We start from the raw sequence: 21,678 nt of genomic DNA on the forward strand, positions 1-21,678 counted from the left end.
TTAGGTGCGCATACAGACCCCCCCCCCCCCCCCCTCCCCAATTCGATAATCTAGTTCAGCTTTGTCAGTGAGGCTTTAAAGGCCTCAACTGACGGTGCTGATGCTACCCCAGATGCTACCAAGATGACTGCAAAATATAATTTCAATACACCGCTTTTTAATAATTGTTAAATAAAAATAAATCATATTTGTGCTGGTGGTTAAGAAAAGAATATAGTACTCTTGCGCACCATAGAAAAAAATTGAAGCTCTCTATCATTAGAGGTGTAATTGCGACAGCTTCCGGTCTACGTTTTCGTCTGATTTTTTTTTTTACTTCTGAATTTTAAGGTAATTTATTTTGTCAACAGCTTCCCTGTGTTACTTCAAACAAGCTATTCATATATTTTTTATGTATTTTACCTCGTAAAGTATAAATGGACAGTCCCACTTACAGATTGTTACGTATTTACACTGTTAAAATTTTACCAGTAAGCTAGTCCAAAACTGCAAAGGCACTGGCTACGGTTACATGGAAATGTAACAATAATAAAAATATTATTGTTACATTGGAGACTAAATGCCGGAATGTATGGTTGGGTAAACCCTGATTAATTACGAATGTAACAATAATTAGTGAGGCTACGGTTACATTGCGTTATTGTTACATGAAAAACAGCAATGTACGATGGGACTAGTAATTAATATGAGGCAGGCATTTCCTGTAAATGGGGACGAAGTCTGTATGAATTATTTTTTTGTAACTTAAATATTTGTTAAAAAAAGAAACGGAAATACCGTAACGTTTCCGATTTTGGTTCTGTTGTTAGGGATTTTACTTGTGACGTTATTTAAGTTATGACGTCATATTCAATGTAAACAAAATAATGCAATGCATCAGGTAACGTTTATTCATATCAAAGACAAAGAATGATTAAAAATGAAATATTGGTATTGTGTTCCTTGAGTTCCTATATTTTACTAAACTAATCAAAGTCTCACGACAACAAGACTGGAAAAAGGAAGTAAATTTCTGCGTTCTGCGCAGATCCAGAAATTAAAAAACACAACAAAAAAAATTTGAACGATTTTGAGTTCATTAGTACAATGAAAAATTCGGGAAAATTTTCCCAATTTTTTTTTTTTATTGATTTTTCTACTGTTATTGGGGACTTTGTCCCCATATTACTAAATAATAAAAGTTGAAGACATTTATTTTATATTTACAATACATACAATAATTACATACAATTTCTTAATTTTTTTATTTACAATGACAGTTTCTACATATCCAGTAAGTGGTTGTTAAAGCATGTTTAAGTCCGACACATTTTTGATGAACGAAATTACGTCATCCTTGGATACATGTATACAGAAGTTCCCAGTATTTTGGTTCACAGTTTGCAAACTTTGCTTTTGATGTATCAAATTATTTAGAACTGCGTTTTTATAGTTGAATGAAATTTGTGTCCTGATGTTGTTTCAGTTTCGTTTCAAACGCACCCCAAGTTTCAAATTTTTCACCCTAAACAAAACTGATAATAGGAATCTCTTCATCCGTTGTTCAAAGTATTATCGAACAGTAAATTAAGAGTAGATATGCAGTTAAATACTTAAAAGTATTTTTTTAGTTGAATGAAATTTGTGTCTTGATGTTGTTTCAGTTTCGTTTCAAACGCACCCCAAGTTTCAAATTTTTCACCCTAAACAAAACTGATAATAGGAATCTCTTCATCCGTTGTTCAAAGTATAATCGAACAGTAAATTAAGAGTCGATATGCAGTTAAATACTTAAAAGTGAAACGATTGAACTCATGACTAGTATATGTTTCGCCTTTGGCACTCCTAATCTGGAGTAGTATCTTTACAAACATCAAAACCAAAATTAATACGTAAAATTATGTAAACACCATTTGTTGAATAATAATATTTATTATTTATCATTAGGCCAATTAAAATTAATTGATAGATTTTCATCCCCGCCCGCCCCTCTGAAATTGCCCCGCCCCGAATTTTTTTATTTTATAAAATTTACGATTTCCGGATTATGTTCATTCCCGTTACCGGTAACCGTTAAAATCTCGTTTCATTCAATGCTTCCTGTTTCAAATTTCGGTTTTGTACCTCGAGTAAATCTAACCAAAATGATTAAGTCGACCTTTCCGCTGCTCTATGATGACAACATCATCTTCCGAGAGTAAAGATTGAAAACGAGAATGACATGAAATATTGGTGTTACGAGAAAAACGCTGTTTCCAAGACTGCAAATCGCGGTATGTCACAAATTTCTGTGATTAGAAAACTGCTGACTTTTTTATTTATGCAATGACGTTGTCTCAGGAAATTTAAATGGTAAATGGTACCCAAAGCACAAGATTCGTGGAAACAATTGATACAGAAAACATGACTGGATTATAGATATTGAAACACAAGCACGAACTTGTTAGATATATGACCGTTTATTGAATTTAAAAAGTCGACTAACATATGCGCATTTTATTTATGCAAGCTCTTTGATTTTACCCATGGCTGTCTTTTTATGTTGACAAACAGCAAATGTCCAAATACACCCAAATTTAAAAAGACTCATTAAACAACAACTTTTTTTATTATTATTAAGTTCATGTTTTACATGATAATTATATTTCCATCTGGCATAAAAAGTACCAACCCTATTATTTTCAACACTCTCTGAGTTTTCATTTTATTCTGTACTCATAATAATTGTGTTGCATACCAATGCATTTGCTTCATTTAATGGTAATACAAACCATTGTTTAGAAACCCAAATAATTTTGTGTAGGTAGTCTAACTGAAGAGAGTATTTCTCACACGTTTTTGTTGTTAAATTTTTAAAGCCGCAATTAGATATATTTATTTAAGGATTTGAAATATTATGTAAGATTCCTCATACTTGTGTATACATGATATAAGCTTATTATTACACTTGCATATATGAAGAACTCGTCACAAAAGGGTTTCATATGAAATAAAATTTAAAAAATAAAATCCTCCCACCCGACCCATTATTTTCAAAAATTTGGATGAAAATCTACTAATTAATTTTAGTTGGCCTTATTACAAGTATTATTTAGTACATATAAAAGAATTAAGAAATAAAACTATAGAAGATTTAAGTTTAATAAATCTAGCGTACATTGCTGTTTTTTTATGTAACAATAACGCAATGTAACCGTAGCCTCAATAATTATTGTTACATTCGTAATTAATCGGTTCCTTACCCAACTTTGCATTCCGGCAATTAGTCTCCAATGTAACAATAATATTTTTATTATTATTACATTTCAATGTAACCGTAGTCAGTGCCAACTGCAAAAGGGTACAACTACAAGTCAAATCGACACCTATAGAAAAAGTCGAATCGGCACTTGGTTAAATCGGCATGTGGTCAAATCGGCACCTATAATAAATATAAATAACTCTAAATATATATCATATGATCATGTATTTTATTAGTTGACCATTGAAAAATGAATGTTGTTTAGTAAACTATACAAATCCTTGGTTAACCCTATTATGTGAAGATTGATATGAGGCAGGCTTAACCTGTGAAAGGGGACGAAGCCTGTCTGTATTTTTAAAAAAATTTTTGACTTCAAAATGGTTAAAAAAGACAAGGAAATGCCGTAACGTTTCCGATTTTCAGTCAGAGCTCAGACATAAATAAGTCTGAATCTGCTTTTGACTCATAGAGGTCTAAATTTGTAAGTTTTAGGATTTGTCTCCCTTTAATGCAAGACAAAATACAACTTTAATAAGTCAAATATTGTTAAGCAAGAAATAATTGACCAGAATCAAAAAGTTGCAAATATCGACTCCAACAAGTCGATAAGTGATCAAAATTGGTTAACTTCAAGACCCACGTGTATTTATAAGGAGGTCTAAATCAAATACTGACAACATTGAAAGACAATGCTTTGTCTTCTAAAGAAAAATATGAATGAGAGAGAAAGTAAGAATACTTTTATTTAATAATGAAAATCTACCACCTATTTGTTCATGGCTACCTCTTTATTTTTCAGATGATGAACAAATGAGAAAGAAAATGATGTTTAAGTTTGGGGTGACAGTGGTAGTTTTGATTGCTGTGTATCTATACTATGTCCATGATGTCACTCAAGATGAAAATATTAGTTTACAGAAGGAGGAAGAAGATATTGACCTAAATCATGAACCTGAAAAACTGGATGGCCATAATGATCAACTAGGGGAACCAGATGAAAAAGATACTGGTAGACCAATGTAAAGCAAACATAGATTAGAAAATTAGTTTTATAATGTTAAAACTTGTGTAGCAATTTTAAAAATTTCTTTTTTGGAAAGATATTTTAAATCTTATTTTGTGTTGATACAGCCGTCCTTTTTTCTTTTATAAAATACAAATATTTTTTTTCACTGCCTTTAAAAATAAGTTTTCTTCAAAAAAAGTAACAAGATACTTAACATGGAGAAGAAAATCTTGCAAGTTCACCAATTTTATGAAACTTTTTTTAACTTACAAAAATGTACTGTGGTCATGATGTAATATTCCTGATCAATCTTACTTTGTACTCTGTAGGAAAGTAAAATGCAGTGTACAAAAATGTACCATTATTATCAGTTCATGCTGTAAATTCTGATTCAGTAACTAATGAGTGTGGAGCGAGGTCTGCTTACCCTTCCAGAGCACATGAAATCACCCCCAGTTTTGGTAGGGTTGGTGTTGCTCAGTCTTTAGTTTTCTATGTTGTGTTTTGTGTATTATTGTTTATCTTTTGGTCTTTTTCTCTCTTAGCCATTGTGCTTATTTTCAACTTATAAGTTTGAATGACCCTCTTGTATCTTTCATTTCTCTTTTGCTATGCTTTTATAAGTGCAAAAACGGTGTGATGAGTTTCACAAATAAAGAAATTGAATTTCAAATTTCGTTAACATTATTTGTGAGCATTTCATGAAAACATGATAACATGAATAATGTATCTAGCTTTTGTGTCTATTGGGCAATATACAGAATGATAAACACACACATTAATTTATGAATTTGCAATATTTTGAAGTATAAAACAACTAAAAATATTGTCCCAAATATGATAAATCACATGATAAAAGTTTTATAAATGCCCTTTACCTCCAGATGTCAAACGGTAATTTTAAGCTACTGTTAGCATCAAATTGGTTAGAATTTTATTGGGAATCTTCAAAAATTTAAATACCCTTGATGTGATTCATCAGAGGTCTCAAATGATTATATATTTTGTTAATTTTAATTTATTAAAAGAATTTAATGTGATTTCATCAAAATCATTAACAAAAATTATCATGATTATTGTCATATTGAAATAATGCGCAAAAAGTAACTATGCCATTGGGCATGATTTTTTTACTGTTATTTGTCATCATTGAAGGTATCCCCCATTACTACCCTCTAGTAAATTATAAAAAAAACTTGTTTTTAACCATGGCATACTGTAATGACTGTTTAAATATAAAAGCAAATATCCTTATTCTTTACTCTTTTTCAGACATTCCAGTCATTGGAAGAATGGTATACACTTGTCTGTGGTGGCATGTGGGGATAGAGGAGAGGAAACTATTGTTTTGTTAAAATCAGCCGTGTTGTTCACTTCGGAACCACTTGTCTTTCATATATATGCTGAACATGAACTTCATCCTATGTTTAAACAAAAGGTAAGAAATATAGATTCCTACACTTTAACAAGTGTATTACGATATTTCTCCACTCGAGACAGTTAAATTTTATTATTTAAAGCGCGAGGCTTGCCGAGCTTTTGAGATAATTAGAATGACTGTCGAGAGTGGAAAAATGTCGTAATACACGAGTTATAGTGTTGGAATCTGTTTCTCTGATGAGATCTCTGATGTTTTCAAAGATTTTCAGAAACTTGTGTTCTTTATATGGGAGGTTATCAGGCATGGTCGCCTTTTTTCATGACGCCACAATAGGAAAATTCAGAAGAAAACAAAACATATTGACGTCATAATCATATTTCGACTAATCATTTGCCGAGAACAGATTTTTCACTAGTGAGGAGAAATATTTTTCTCACACCGGTCAGGAAATGTGAAAATAGCACAAAAATTAGAGAAAGAGTATTGTAAATTCAGAAATTATTGTGAGCTTTTTATTATTGCGAAAAATGGGCAGAGTTGAAAACGCAATAATTTAAACTCGCATTTTGAAGTATTTTATATGAATTAAACAGGATTTTTCTCAAAATCGTAAAAATTAAAATCACATTTAAGTCGAAAATGACAAAATCGCTATTATAAATGCACACAATATTTTCAGAATTATAGCATTTGATGTACTATTTATAATATATCTTGTTAAAGAGTACAAATGAAAGATTTGAGGCTGAAGTCATAAAACTTTCTAATGTACTTATTTGATTATTGTGTGCAAAATTCAGAAATCATAATACAAGATTTGCTATTTCAAACAAAGATTTTTTGTTTCAAGTACAGAGTAAACTTCTGAGTTTATATGGGATTGCCCTTTGTTCATAATTTTTACTGTCATAAACAGAAAACATTTTTTTATTTATCACAGATAAATTAATTATTTTCCAATCATTAGCGCAAATCCCACAAAATTGAGGTCAATCAAACTCATGCTTAGGAATATATTATTAATAATAGGGGTTCTAAGTAAAAGAGAGGCAAAAGATACCAAAGAGACAGTCAAACTCATCAGTTAAAATTAAACTGACAGCCATATGGCTTAAGGTGGTACCTAACACTACAGGGAGATAATTCTGTGAAGTCAGTCAAACGTTTTAATTACGTTGTGTTGTAAAAGGAATATTAAGCTTCTCAATGATCAAAATTGGTGTTTGTCAAACTGCAATATAACCAGTGTAATTTTTCTGACAAAACGGTTTGTTCAAACTTTTTGAATTTTTTATATTTTTGTTTAAGGGTCAAAGTTAATACTTTGGCAAAATTTTATGAAAATTAAACGAGCCAAATTAATTTTAGTGAAAGTGTTGGGTACCACCTTAAGTAGAAAAAAGACCAGCAGATAAAAAACAGTACACAAAATACAACATAGAAAAATAAATACTGAGCAAAATGAACTGCAAGTCAAAAACCATCATCTTTTCCCTAAACATTTTAAAACTGCTCTAAAACAAGTGTACACACTCAAATATGCTATTGTTTTCTTTCAGTTGGATTATTGGCCAGCGGAATATAAACTTAAATTTCTGTATTATTTGTACAATATAACATTCCCAACTGACAACACACAAGAATGGAAGAAACTATTTAAACCATGTGCATCACAAAGACTTTTTATACCTGTAAGTATTAAATAAAGGTAATAAACAATGCAACAATTAAATTTATCACAGAAGAGTAAAGTAGTTAAGGTGGCTTGTGGGTACAAATATTTCAGCAAAAATTGAATCTTTATTTTTTCATTACAAATTTTATTTATTACACTATTAGTTATTGCTTTATGATATGGTAAAAAAATCAACCCAAAAAATCGATTCGGTTTGGCCCCAGATCACTTTTAAAATGTTTATATCATTGAAAAACCTCCAAATTATCTCCCTTTGGTGCAAAATGCCATTTTTTGGCATTGAATTTGAAATATCTTTTTTAACTCATCGGTGACCTATATTTTTTATTATTGTTTTCATATAACCTGTACATAAACTAAATAATTGTAAAATTTAAGCGATTTCTGTTATTAGGTTATATTTTTATTTCGATATTACCTCTATTTCTCCTATTAGTTCAACAGAAAAAAAGGACATTAACAAAAATGTATGCTTCTTCCGGAGGCAGATTGTGAGCTTAAATGAACAGTGACACCATTTTTTTTATTTCATTTTTCTTTTAAGTATATGATAAAGTTCATTTATAAAAAAATATAGCGAAATCCTATATTAGAAAAAAAAATTGCTTTATACCCAGGAGCCCCCTTAACATTGAAACATGAGATGTTCATTTGCCCTTTTTTCAGAATTACGTGACACATTGTACTGTCTTGTAGCTACAACTACCAATTTGTCTCAAATTTGCAGATTTAAGCAAAGAACTAGACCTTTTTTCTGATTGATATTTTACAATCCTAGATGGTGGGATACTGTTAATTTACCTTCAGGAAGATTTCTTTAAGATCATTAGAACCATTTTCATAGATATATTTTAACCTTCTAAGTTTCAATTCTGCATGGCATATATGTTAAATTATTGTTAAAACTAGCATAGTGATGGCAACAAATCTAGCTTGACCCCTCTGTTTATAGGTGTAATACCACCATTGATTTTCCCCTATTAGTCTTTGTTAAATTTGCACTTTTCAAAAAATTTGCAGAATTTATCTTTGTTTCAAATAAAAAAATACTTGGCCTGAGTAAAGTTTTATCATGTCCAGTACTATAGAAAAAATTTCACATAACATTTCATTGCATATAAGAGAATAACCATCATTGGAAGTTAACTAATCACATTTCTCCCCTTATTTTATCTGTGTACAAGGTTTAGTCACCATGTAACCTCAAGATTACAAAATATTCTATAGAAATCCCAAATAAAAAATAGTGGTGTTTTGAAATACCCAAGACATATGTTTATGACACAGAAATGTTTTACTGCAATAAAATGTAGGATTAATTACCTACAACTGTCAAATTCAAGGGATTTTATTTTTCGACCTACTTTCGTATACAACCGAATGTGATGTGCCATGATTTGGTGGTAATACACCTAAACTATCTAAAATCGCAGGACATCCGATATCTTTTGTTTTATCAATTTATCTTTATTGGACCTCACACAAATGAGTAAAGATTACAAGCTAGCATGAACTTTTTATAGCTCACTATGCGGTATGAGCTTTGCTCATTGTTGAAGGCCGTACAGTGACCTATAGTTGTTAATGTCTGTGTTATTTTGGTCTTTTGTGGATAGTTGTCTCATTGGCAATCATACCACATCTTCTTTTTTATATTGTAAGTTTAAATCATTTTACTTTTAGTCATTGTTACCAGACGTGGATAGTTTGTTGTATGTTGACACAGATATATTATTTTTACGACCTCTGGACGAGATTTGGATGTTTTTCGGTAAATTTAACAGTACACAGTTAGCTGCCCTTGCTCCTGAACACGAAGATAAAGCTGCTGGCTGGTACAATAGATTTGCTAGACATCCTTACTATGGAGAACTAGGTATAGTATTTATAGTAATTCTACTACTTTTAATAGTTTAAGTAGTACTTTCAATAATAGTTTTGGTAGTTTCAGTAGCTTTAGTAGTTATAGTACAAACAAGAGTTTCCAGCTCCGTTTCATTTGTGTTGGAAAATAAAAGCAGAAGTGGCAAACAACTATCCAAAAAGAGACAAAATGATATGGATGTAAATTACCATAAATCACTGATCAACCTTCAACAATGAGCAAAACCCTTAATCATGTAGTTAGCTATAAAATCCCAACACTGATTAAATGGACATTTATTCAATCAAGGAAACCGACAGCCATAATTGATGAAAAATTTCCCACACAGCATCCAAAGAAAACCACTAAATTACACTTGTGAGAGGCACATTCAGGATGTTGCTGGGTTTGACATATTTTTTAATGCTATTTTCGTCTTATCTTGGGACAGTGGTGTAACTGCATAAGCAGCATGACATCTGTAAAATTCAATTAGAAATCGCTTAACTCATCATAGAGCACAACAATAAATCAACAAAAATAAATTTGTATGGGTTATTTCCCCTAGTCCGTCTGTAAGTACTTGTATTTCATTTATCCTATAAAATAAAAGGAAATTGCAACAAGTAATGTCTCTTTCCAAAGATCTTTTAACAAATAAAAAACAAGTAATATTTGGTATCCTCAAGTTATGTTGAACACCCTAAGAAGAAGTCATTAATTTGATGATTTAGTTTTTTCTTATGACAGCACATTATTTGTTACTGTAAATTCAGAAATAATGGTAAGATTTTAGTTAATGCAAATATGTGACTTTTTGAGTATGGCAATAATAGGAACTTGCATTCTGATATCAAATCCATATACCTGAATGTAGCTTTTCCAATTTAAAATAGTTAAACTCACATTTTTGTAAATTTTTCAAAACGCAATTTTAATAGATGCATGCAATAATTTCTGTATGAACAGTAATTTTTTGGGGAAGACGGCTTCAAGCCGTCAATCCCCAATGGGGTTGACCAGAGTGACATTCCCTCACATCATTCATTTTGTTTTTATAGTGTGGAAAACCCCCCAACAAATCTTACTGAGAATGATGAGATGGGGAGACACAAATGAATAAATTGACTTTAAACACTTTTTTACACATTTCCCTTCTGTTTCTCTCGAAATTATCGTATATTGAGCTCTCCTTTACACTATTTACGTTTCTTTTACAATCCGGAAAAGTCAGTATGACGAGATATTCTAAATATATCCAACCTACATTATATTTTATAGTGACGTCATTGTTGGAATGCCACACTACGCATAAGCAGGGATATCCTCCACTGGTTATTTAAATCATTCTCAAAGATTGTGCACTTATTAAAAAATAGTATTTGTTAAATTTAAACATAATGATGGTTGCTGTAGATGATTCAAACATCAACATGCAATCCTTTAATTTGTAGGTCAACAACTTTCAAAGTAACCAAAAGTCCGAGGGCCTACATGAGATTGGGGAGAGAAACGATCTTTTCCATTTTTTCTGTAAAACTCTGTTTTGAGAATCTTCCTCCAATTCAGGAGCACCTCAATTTATGAGCTAATTATCCACTAAAATAAACACTTAAAATGTGACATTTAGTATATGATAAGTAGTCTTCCATTAAACTAAATTTTGTGTACCAACAAAATCATTGTAATAGTAACAAAAAAAATTACAAATGTTGCATTTTGTAGTTTAAACCTATGTATTCATGAAATTTTACAAATATTTCAAAATGTAGGATTTGGAAACAAGCTTCACACAGTTAACACCAATCATATTGTTATTTTTATTAGTACCTGTATCCCTGTGATGAGAGATGTAACTGGGAACTTTATCAATGGAAATTTAAAACTGAATAGATTTTTCAGTCCTAACTTTCTTAATTAATTAAGAAAAAAATTAAAAATCTTAAGAGTACTGTCACAAAAAGTGGAAAATGGCCCTGGCCTGCAGTTCAGTTGTACACTATTAAGATTTCAAAAATAATTGTAGTTGTTGTTAAATGACAGAATTCAACTAGTTGAATTTTAGATAATTAACTATCAACTTTAATTGAATGTTTAGATTTAGAAGATGCAGATCTCTTCCATTGGTCTAAATTGAATCCTAAACTAAAGAAACGAAATTACATTAAACAACAATTGATTCCAATAGTGTCAACCTTCCACATGTTCTAGTTGTTCTTTTTTTTCCATTCTTTATATGAAGACTATCAAAAGATACCCCCCCCCCCCCCCCCCCAAAAAAAAAAAAAAGAAATAGAAACAAGGGCCGTCTTTCCCCTCAGAGCTATTCAGCTCTTTGATTTTTTCATGAGGACAACCTTTTTCAATGTTTAACATTGCAATTTAACTATTGTAAAAAGGTTGTTCACTTTATGTTAACCAAATTTCTTTATTTCAACAAGTCGAAAATAAACAGACAATGCTGTGGCTAAAAAGAAATAGACAAACAGACAAACAACAGTATATTCAACATGAACATAAAAAACTTAAAAACTAAGCAACACAAATCCCTAAAATAAATAGGGTGTGACCTCAGGTTCTGGAAAGGTAAGCAGATCCTGCTCCACATTTGGCACCTGTCATGTTGCTCATAAAAGTACAAACTCAATTAGTCTTCATGTAGGTCATATTAGGGGAACTGGGGACATGATTGAATTTATGACAATCGGAAAATATCTATCATCTGTGAAACAGATATTCCATAGTTTTAACCAACTCATGAACGAGCTTGTAAATTTTATTAACTAATGGATGGATGATTTCAACAATTGCTCATTATCTACTGATATTGATATGCTTGTACATCTAGGTCAATGTTTCCATCTTACTGGATCAAATAAATGTCTTTAAATTTTATGTTTGACCAGTTTGGGTTAGTTTGACATATGTACCTTCAGACTGTTTTGAGTTACTGTGGATTCATTATTATTCGTTGGATACCAATTTTCGTGGGCACAGTCAAACCACGAAATTAAATATTCAACGAATGATAATTTTTCTACAGGTTTGTATGCAGACTTCAGCAAAACCACGAAATAAAATATCCACGAATATGCAAGTTTTTCTTAATCCACGAAAATTGGTACCCACGAAAATAAATGAATCCACAGTAACAGTTTACAGTTTTAACGATTCACAAGTATTTGTTGGATTCCATTTTGGTAAAGGTGAACCATGAATAGGAATGTTTGCTAAAGAAAAATATTTAATAGGCTTGCTTTCAGACTTTGACAAAATGAAAAAATTAAACATCCATGAAAAGGCAATTTGTCCCTGATAATCAAATTTGACCTCTTTCCTGAAAAATTAACAAATCGACTGTATCTTTATACATACAATATAGTTAACAGGGGGTCTCTTTGGGGGGTTCCGATCCTGGATCCCGCTTATTGTTTTGTCAGATTCACGCTTAGACTATATACGTAAGCAATTTTTTTGTCATTTCCCGGGTCCCGCTAGACCTCATTTCCCGTTTTCACGACACAATAATTTGACTTTCACGTGTCATGCTTACAAAAAATCGACAATCTTGCGTCATGCTTAGACCCCAATGAGACCCTCTTAACATAATTATTTTTTAACATAAATATGAATTTTATTATAGCCACTGAACAATCTAAATATGAATGTAATAATAGCCACTGGAAAACTTAAATATGAATTTTACGATAGCCACTTGACAATATAAATGGACAACTTTAATATATGTAATATTACCCACTGGACAACCTGAATATGAATGTTATAATAGCCACTGGAAAACTTAAATACGAATATTACGATAGCCACTGGACAATATAAATGGACAACTTTAATATATGTAATATTAGCCACTGGACAACCTGAATATGAATGTTATATTGGTAACTGTATAATCTTCTATAAATGTAATATTAGCCACTGGACTCTTATCAGCTGTCAATGCATTATGTAGCGTTTTTTTCTTTCTAGGTGTCAATTCTGGAGTGATGCTTATGAATCTAACTAGAATTAGGCAATCTACATGGTTAGACTCGTTGATGAAGTATTATAAAGAATACAAACTAAAAATAACATGGGGAGATCAGGATCTCATCAATATTTATTTTCATTTTAATCCAGGTAAGTGTAACAAATGTACCGAGGATCTATTTAAAATTATTATATAAAGGGGCGATATTAAATAATTGGGAAAAATTCAATTTCTTCTCAATCTCCCCAAAAATGTTAAATCATGAAAATGAATTAATCTACAATATCTATCTATATATTAAAATCTACAGTCTTAATTATAAAAGTGTCAAATAGTTGTCAAATCTATTTATCTCTCCATGAAATAACGTAAGCATGATAGATTTAGGTATTTTTTATTGTGAAAAAAATATGATAGAGTTAAGGATGTTTGCTCCTCTACTTTTTGAATTTTTGCCAGATTTTCAGAATTCTGTAGTTTTATCCATGTATTGCCATTCAAAACTTTGCCCATTAACCCCTACTTTTCTATTCATAATTTTGTTACATAAAGTTCAAAAAGCCATATTTCAAAATCTCATAAAATCCTATTATTTTTTCATAGTTTTTGAACCAAAAAAGGTGTCAATGTTAAATGTATGAAAAATCTAGAGAGAAATATTTCCCGCCAAATTTTCTATGGCTTATATCTGGAAAACAAGCACACTGACCTTCTATTTTTTCTGCTTTTATTTTTTCCTTATTTATTTACTATCAATTCATAACAGTCTTGTAAAAAGCCTGTTATTTTTAAACAGAGTAGCAAACATTTGTGTTATTCAAAATATATGAAAAGGGTGAATCTCTAAGCTGCAGACCCCTGTCCCAAAAATTCAGAGGTGCCTTCCAAGCTTTGGTTACTTGGTAGAGGGTTTCATTTGTGTTTAAGCATGACATGGGATTGCTGATTTTTTGTAAATGTGACATGTGATAGTCAAATTATTGTGCCGTGTAAACCAGAAATGAAGTATAGCATGTATAGCAAGACAAGGGAAATTACAAAAAAAAACATAATTGCTTACGTACATTGTGTAAGCAGGATTCAGGATGAGAATAACCCAATGAAACCCCCTTGGTAGAGCTTGATTGACAACTTATGTGTACTGGTAGCATTTAAATAAATTTAAAAATATTTTTATTATTCCACAGATAATGGGTGTGTGTTGAAATATCATCCCTGTCAATGCCTGTCATTAATATTATATATGCGTACTAATGAATTTTGTGACATTTCTATATTAAAATCAATATGGACACATTATATGTTTATTGTTTCTATAAATCTGTCATTTGGTTATCTTTTTCAAAGATCAGTTATTCGTTCATCCAGATTATTTTATAGAAACAATAACAACTAAATGAACAGATTTTTGTGCACACAAAAGTTAAAATGAAATTGAACACATGCTTTAAGAGTACTCTTTATCAGTCTGTCAGTTGAACTCCTCTTATATTGTGTTGAAAGTAATTGAAATTATCTGCCTAAGAATCAGGAAGTGGTGAAATCACCACTTATAAAAATCCAATGAAGTTGACATTGATTTCACCTCATGAAACTTTCAGGTCAGGTTATTGTCATTTTGACACATTCCAAGTTTCTATTCTCAATTCTACTTAATAAATAAAACATCAATAACCTTCTAAGGAAGTTTAGTTGCTAAAAGCTATAATTTTGCTCAAGTAGACAATTTATTAAAATGAAATACAATAAATGTCAAAAATGATGCCCAGTACAGTAGTTGACACTTTCGAATAAAAAAAAATAAGTATAATGGTTATTCTTACATATTTATGCCCCATTCAAGGGCATTATGTTTTCTGGTCTGCGTTTCCAGTCATTCAACCTTTTGTTCCTCTGTCTGTCTGTTCGTCTGTCTGTCTGTCTGTCTTGCTTTAGGTTAAAGTTTTTGGTCAAGGTAGCTTTTGATGAAGTTGAGATACAATCTTAGTACACATGTTCCCTATGATATGATCTTTCTAACTTTAATGCCAAAGTATAGTTTTTATTCCATTTTCACAGTCCACTGAACATAGAAAATGATAGTGCGGATGAGGTATCTATGTATTAGGGACACATTCTTCTTTTTGTTGCATTTGATATTGGCATTGTATCTTTGGTGCCAAATATACCCCTCAAAAAATGACAAATATTCCAATTATTTGTATGCATCATTTACTGAAATTTCAATGATTAACATGATTACTATGATAAACATGATTAACATGATAAACATGATTAATATAGTAAACATGATTATTTAACATGATTAACACAATCTCTCAAATATGTAATGCTCACCAATTGCAAAAATAATCCACACATCAATTACCGAATTAGACTATTTACCGGATTTGTTATCACATAAGCAACACGACGGGTGCCACATGTGGAGCAGGATCTGCTTACCCTTCCGGAGCACCTGAGATCACCCCTAGTTTTTTGGTGGGGTTCGTGTTGTTTATTCTTTAGTTTTCTATGTTGTGTCATGTGTGCTGTTGTTTGTTTGTCTTTTTTCATTTTTAGCCATGGCGTTGTCAGTTTGTTTTAGATTTATGAGTTTGACTGTCCCTTTGGTATCTTTCATCCCTTTTTTACTGTATTTTACTGTAGATAAATTATTACATTTTGTTTATTTTCTTTCACAGATAAGTTATATCTTTATCCATGCGAATGGAATTACCGTCCAGATCATTGTATGTATATGAGTGTATGTAAAGACATAGATTTAAACGGTGTGTCAGTTTTACACGGCAATAGACGTGTCATGCAGAACGATAAACAACCAGCCTTCAAAGCAGTTTACACAGCATTTAAAGAGGTATCTACCTTAGCTTTTATGTTTTAGCATTATTTTTACCACCATGTATCATCAGTACACCGGATATAGGTACTAACCAAGCGAGCATGATCGATTTTGACCTTACACGGTAATGAAAATCTTTGTTTTGCTTTATCAATATTCAATGTACATTTCTCAACATTTAACATTCCTGTTCCCAAATAATTTTCCCATTGATTTTTTCCTATTCATAAAACAACTTTGATATTCTAATAAGAACAATTAACTTGTACATGCGCAAATAGTTGTGAATGTGAACACCAACTTTCAATTTCGATACAGTTGTTGAGGTATTTACATGTTTTATCTGAAAGAAACCTACTACAGGGCAAAAGTAATAGTTACCAATCATAAACCTACCTGTGATTACTCATTCCTTGAAACTTTTTGGTTAATGAACGAGTAAGAAAATAAAGTTTTTGTGTACGGTGTACAACAACTTTACTATGCACCATACATAAGGATTTATGTGGTCAGCTAAACACTGTACACAGCGTTTCTTTAGTGATAAAATATCGAAAAATAACATATGAATGAAAGATTTCAATGCCAATTATTGAAACAGCTATACTTCTTACACACACACATTGACCTTCTAACAGAAAAAGAGTTGCAATACATATAGAATTATATCGGATGAGACGAGGGCCAACTTCTTTGACCAGTATTTGAACATGCTTTTACAATGTTTTAGTAATCCCTCTTGTTTTGGGAAAATAATAAGACATCTCTAATCATCAACATACGACCAAATCATTTCTTAAAACAGCAATTATGTTTAGATTGAAGTACACATTGATATTATGTGAACAAAACTAAGATTTTGGTTACCGTGTAAGATCAAAATCGCTCACACCGGCTTGGTTAGTACCTATATCCGCTGTACGATGATACACGGTGTTTACACCCGATTTCTCATGCAACCTTGAAATGATCACAACATTTAAACACTTTATATTGAGATAAATACGCAGATCCAGTCAGTTTGAAAAGGGGGGGTTTCATCGAACACATGCAAATCATGTTGTATAGGGGTGAGGTGGTCAAACCATTTGTTCTAAAAAAAGCATTTGTTGTCAAATTAAAATGTGGGGGGGGGAGTTGTCAAACCCCTGGAACAAACATAATTTAGCCAAAATCATCACTTGCGTATCTAGTTTAAAAAAAATGTATTAATAGATCCTCGTGAAATAGCAAGACTTAGTGTACTCTTTATTGAACTTGTTGCCCTTTTATGAAGAATTTTACCAGTTTTTTCATTGTTGTCTGTTTTGGTAAACAATACAATAGGTAAATAAAAACATTAGATTACAAAATTAATCAGCAAAACAAAATCTACAATTAAGTGAACATTGGGGAAATTGTCTATGTATGCCCTTATAAATAAATGCCCTTTGATGACAATTTCTACCTGTTTTTTCATTGTTGTCTAATATTGTGTCTAAAAAACATGTAAAATAGAGTTTCGATAGGAATTATATTCATGTCTACAATGTTGTAGATTTTCTATTATTGAGAATGGGCATAGACTTAGATGAACAACGAAGGCTCTTTAGAGCCTCTAGTTCATTTAATAAAGACTCAATGAATTAAAGATTTTTTTTTGTTTTAGCACAACTTTTCATCAAGCATAGATGAGGATTTACTGAAAAATTTGAAGAAACTTTTATCAAAAACATCAAATACACCATGTGGACAAATTGGACCATTAGTTTATACAAAGCACATAGAGGAGTTTGTGATGGTAGAGAAAAACTTGTTGAGCTAATATAAAACGTACTATTATTGTTATGTGCCATTCCGTGTAGACAGATGTGATCATTAGTTTATACAAAACACATAGAGGAGTTTGTGTTGTTAGAGAAAAACTTGTTGAGCTAATATAAAACGTACTATTATTGTTATGTGCCATTTATACAACGCACGGAGTTTGTGATGGTAGAAAAAAACTTGTTGAGCTAATACAAAATGTCCTATTATTGTAATGTGCCATTCCGTGTAGACAGATGTGACCATTACTTTATACAAAATGCACAGAGGTGTTAGTGATGGAAGAAAGAAATCTGTTGAGCTATTATATTATTGTGTATTATCCAAACGTGCCATTCCATTTATTTTGCAGGGGTAGGTTGAGAATAACAAAATCCACCTTGATTGTAGTGTATATACCATGTATACTGACCAATTGTTTTATAGTAATGATGTCCACATCCACTTCATTTGAACTGAGGTGGATAGCTGTCTCATTGGCTATTATAATCTACTTATTTTTTTTATCTATGTACTGTGATTCATATTAGTATTTGCTGGATACCACTTTTTTTTTATTCATGCGTTCAGGAAATTCAAGGAATTACAAAGTGTCTAAAGGAATTTATGTAGACACTACCAAATATTTAACGAATATCAATGAAAATGCAAGTTTTTCCACAATCCATGAAAATTGATATCCACATGAATAAATAAATGAACGCACAGTGCCCTGCAAATTTTCAAAATTGACAGAATCACAAAACATCACTTGCATTATTTTTGTCACTTTAGTCTAAACTGTTTTGAAAATAATTTGTACAATGAAGAGAAATTGGTAACTTAGATAGGGGAGCTTCTTTTTTTCATTCCAAATGTTTGTGTTCAAATTTTATATAAGAGGTTCCTATTGGGACCGCAGGTAAAATTAATGGCAGCTGATTTTTTTTTTGTTCATTTATATATGTCTTAAAAGCTATGGATACATTTGTGTTTGTTGATTACACTTTTCCGTGATTGAGGATATTTGCTACTAAGGCTTTTGACATAATATCAGGTATTTGGAATCCTATAGATTTATCCATGTATGTCAATAAAAATTTTGGCCGCCAAACCCTTCTTTTCTTTTCAAAATTTTTCAAAATTTAATTACATATAGGTGAAAAAAAAAACACATTTGAAAATTTAAAAAAATCATGTTTTTTTTTGGTTAAGAAATAGGTGCCAATGTTAAATATATGAAAAAAATAGATAGAATTATATTCTTTCAAATTATCAATTGATTACATTTCAAAAACAAGGGCACAGACCTGGCACTTTAATTTTCTAGTTTTTAAAATCCTTTATTTATATGCTATCAATTATGGGTTTTGGTGCTTGGTGTGGGCTGTTGTATTGTTGAATAATTTAATTTTGGATGTAACGCGTCTTCTGATTGGCTGATGTTATTTTGTTATGAGCCCATAGACATAATTTAGTCATGTGACCATGATGTCATCAACGTTTTTTCATGGTTTTCTACGGTTTAAAATGGAATTTAGAATTAAATTATAAGAAATGACTGTAATATTTTTTCTGTCTATTCGAAATAACATAAAAAATGTGGTGCACACTGTAAATAACCCGCTACGCGCGTTATTCAGTGTGCACCAAATTTTTTATGTTATTTCTTCATAGACAGAAAAAATATTACAGTCATTCCTTAAATATTTTTCTTATAAATTCCATTCATGTTTTATTGGAAAAAATAAATAAATGTTTTTATGTCCATTTATCTGTGTGCCAATATTATACCATGGTCCCTAACATATTTATGCAGCATTTTTGCTGTAGTTACAGTTCATATCTGAATGATATAATACATCAATCTTCTTCTGGCTATGTCATACATATATTTGAGGGCATTGATGGGGGTCAATCATATCATAAAAAATTATGATGTAAACATTTTAATAATTTTTTTTAAAACTTGAGCCTGTTGAAATGAAAATATTGGTTGTGATATGTCTTTTCTTTATTGATTCACAAATGTTGTACCGTAATTAATTGATATGTCTTTTCTTTATTGATTCACAATTGTTGTACCGTAATTAATTGATATGTCTTTTCTTTATTGATTCACAATTGTTGTACCGTAATTAATTGATATGTCTTTTCTTTATTGATTCACAATTGTTGTACCTTAATTAATTAATTTTTCTAGATTAGAACTGTTAAGGAGGGAAAACATGATTTTGAAGTGCACATTTATTATTACTGCCTAGAAAACTTATTTGGTGAAATTAATTTTCTTGCAAGTATGTAATAATTTAGAAATTTAGCTTTTCAAAAGCAAAAAAAATCAAAAACAAAAACAAAATATAAAAGATAAAGATCAAATTAACGACTTGCAAGGAAATTCATGAACACATTAATAATTGTATAGATAATATGTTTTCATAGGGAGAGCATAAATTTATTTTTGTACTTTGTTTTATTAGCCTAGATATTGGTGAACCATGTATATAGATTTTATTTAAGAATCATTTGTGTCTTTTTTGAGATTTATAGGATTTTCTGCTTAATTTGACCCTTTAACAACTTTTATACATTTAAAATCAACATCTTATAGATAAAAGTTGTTAATTTTATTTTTATTATTATCATTGTTGTTCCCTTATTTTTATAATTTAAAGACAGAGAGTTTGTTAAATAATATTTTGGTTTTTTTATGAAATACACTCCAATTGATGTTTCAGAAAATAAATGCAAAAATATTTATAGAGTATTTTACCAAAATGAGTTGACAAAAATGTTGAAAGAGTAGTTTATAAAAATGTATAAAGAGTAATTTACAAAATTGTTAAAAGAGTAGTTTACAAAATTGTTAGTGTATATCTGTGTCATAGTATATCATTTTATAATTATCCTTATCCTTTATAATAGTTGTATGTATATGTTCCAGACCATATGAGTATTTTGACCATACATGTACGGTCCGGACTGTTATATGTATACTCATACTGTCAGACCATTTGAGTATTTTGATGGTATGTGTATGGTCCGGACTGTTATATGTATACTCATACTGTCAGACCATCTGAGTATTTTGATGGTATGTGTATGGTCCGGACTGTTATATGTATACTCACACTGTCAAACCATCTGAGTATTTTGACGGTATGTGTATGGTCCGGACTGTTCTATGTATACTCACACTGTTGGACCATCTGAGTATTTTGATGGTATGTGTATGGTCCGGACTGTTATATGTATACTCATACTGTCAGACCATCTGAGTATTTTGATGGTATGTGTATGGTCCGGACTGTTATATGTATACTCATACTGTCAGACCATCTGAGTATTTTGATGGTATGTGTATGGTCCGGACTGTTATATGTATACTCATACTGTCGGACCATCTGAGTATTTTGATGGTATGTATATGGTCCGGACTGTTATATGTATACTCATACTGTCAGACCATTTGAGTATTTTGATGGTATGTGTATGGTCCGGACTGTTATATGTATACTCATACTGTCAGACCATCTGAGTATTTTGATGGTATGTGTATGGTCCGGACTGTTATATGTATACTCATACTGTCGGACCATCTGAGTATTTTGACGGTATGTGTATGGTCCGGACTGTTATATGTATACTCATACTGTCGGACCATCTGAGTATTTTGACGGTATGTGTATGGTCCGGACTGTTATATGTATACTCATACTGTCGGACCATCTGAGTATTTTGACTGTATGTATACGGTCCGGACTGTATACGTATACTCAAACAGTTGAACCATATGAGTATACTGGTACGGTCCAGTACGAGCTGACCATTTACATGTTTTGGGATTATATGTTTTAACCCTATTGTCAAACTTATATTATATTTTACAA

The 21,678-nt window shown here is 31.0% G+C and overlaps 1 protein-coding gene across 1 annotated transcript; it reads left to right on the forward strand.

The window, feature by feature from the left end:
• The first annotated feature begins 268 nt into the window (after positions 1-268).
• On the forward strand, positions 269-20,110 carry LOC139482115 (glucoside xylosyltransferase 1-like). Its single transcript, XM_071265787.1, has 9 exons — positions 269-330; positions 4,023-4,242; positions 5,502-5,667; positions 7,170-7,301; positions 8,990-9,182; positions 13,161-13,310; positions 15,846-16,018; positions 17,652-19,180; positions 19,484-20,110. Exons 2-8 carry the CDS (start codon positions 4,034-4,036, stop codon positions 17,805-17,807), a joined length of 1,179 nt encoding a protein of 392 aa, XP_071121888.1. The 5' UTR covers positions 269-330; positions 4,023-4,033; the 3' UTR covers positions 17,808-19,180; positions 19,484-20,110.
• Positions 20,111-21,678: the final 1,568 nt, after the last annotated feature.

Source organism: Mytilus edulis, chromosome 7 (genome assembly GCF_963676685.1).
Source record: "Mytilus edulis chromosome 7, xbMytEdul2.2, whole genome shotgun sequence".
NCBI classification, from domain to species: Eukaryota; Metazoa; Mollusca; class Bivalvia; order Mytilida; family Mytilidae; genus Mytilus; species Mytilus edulis.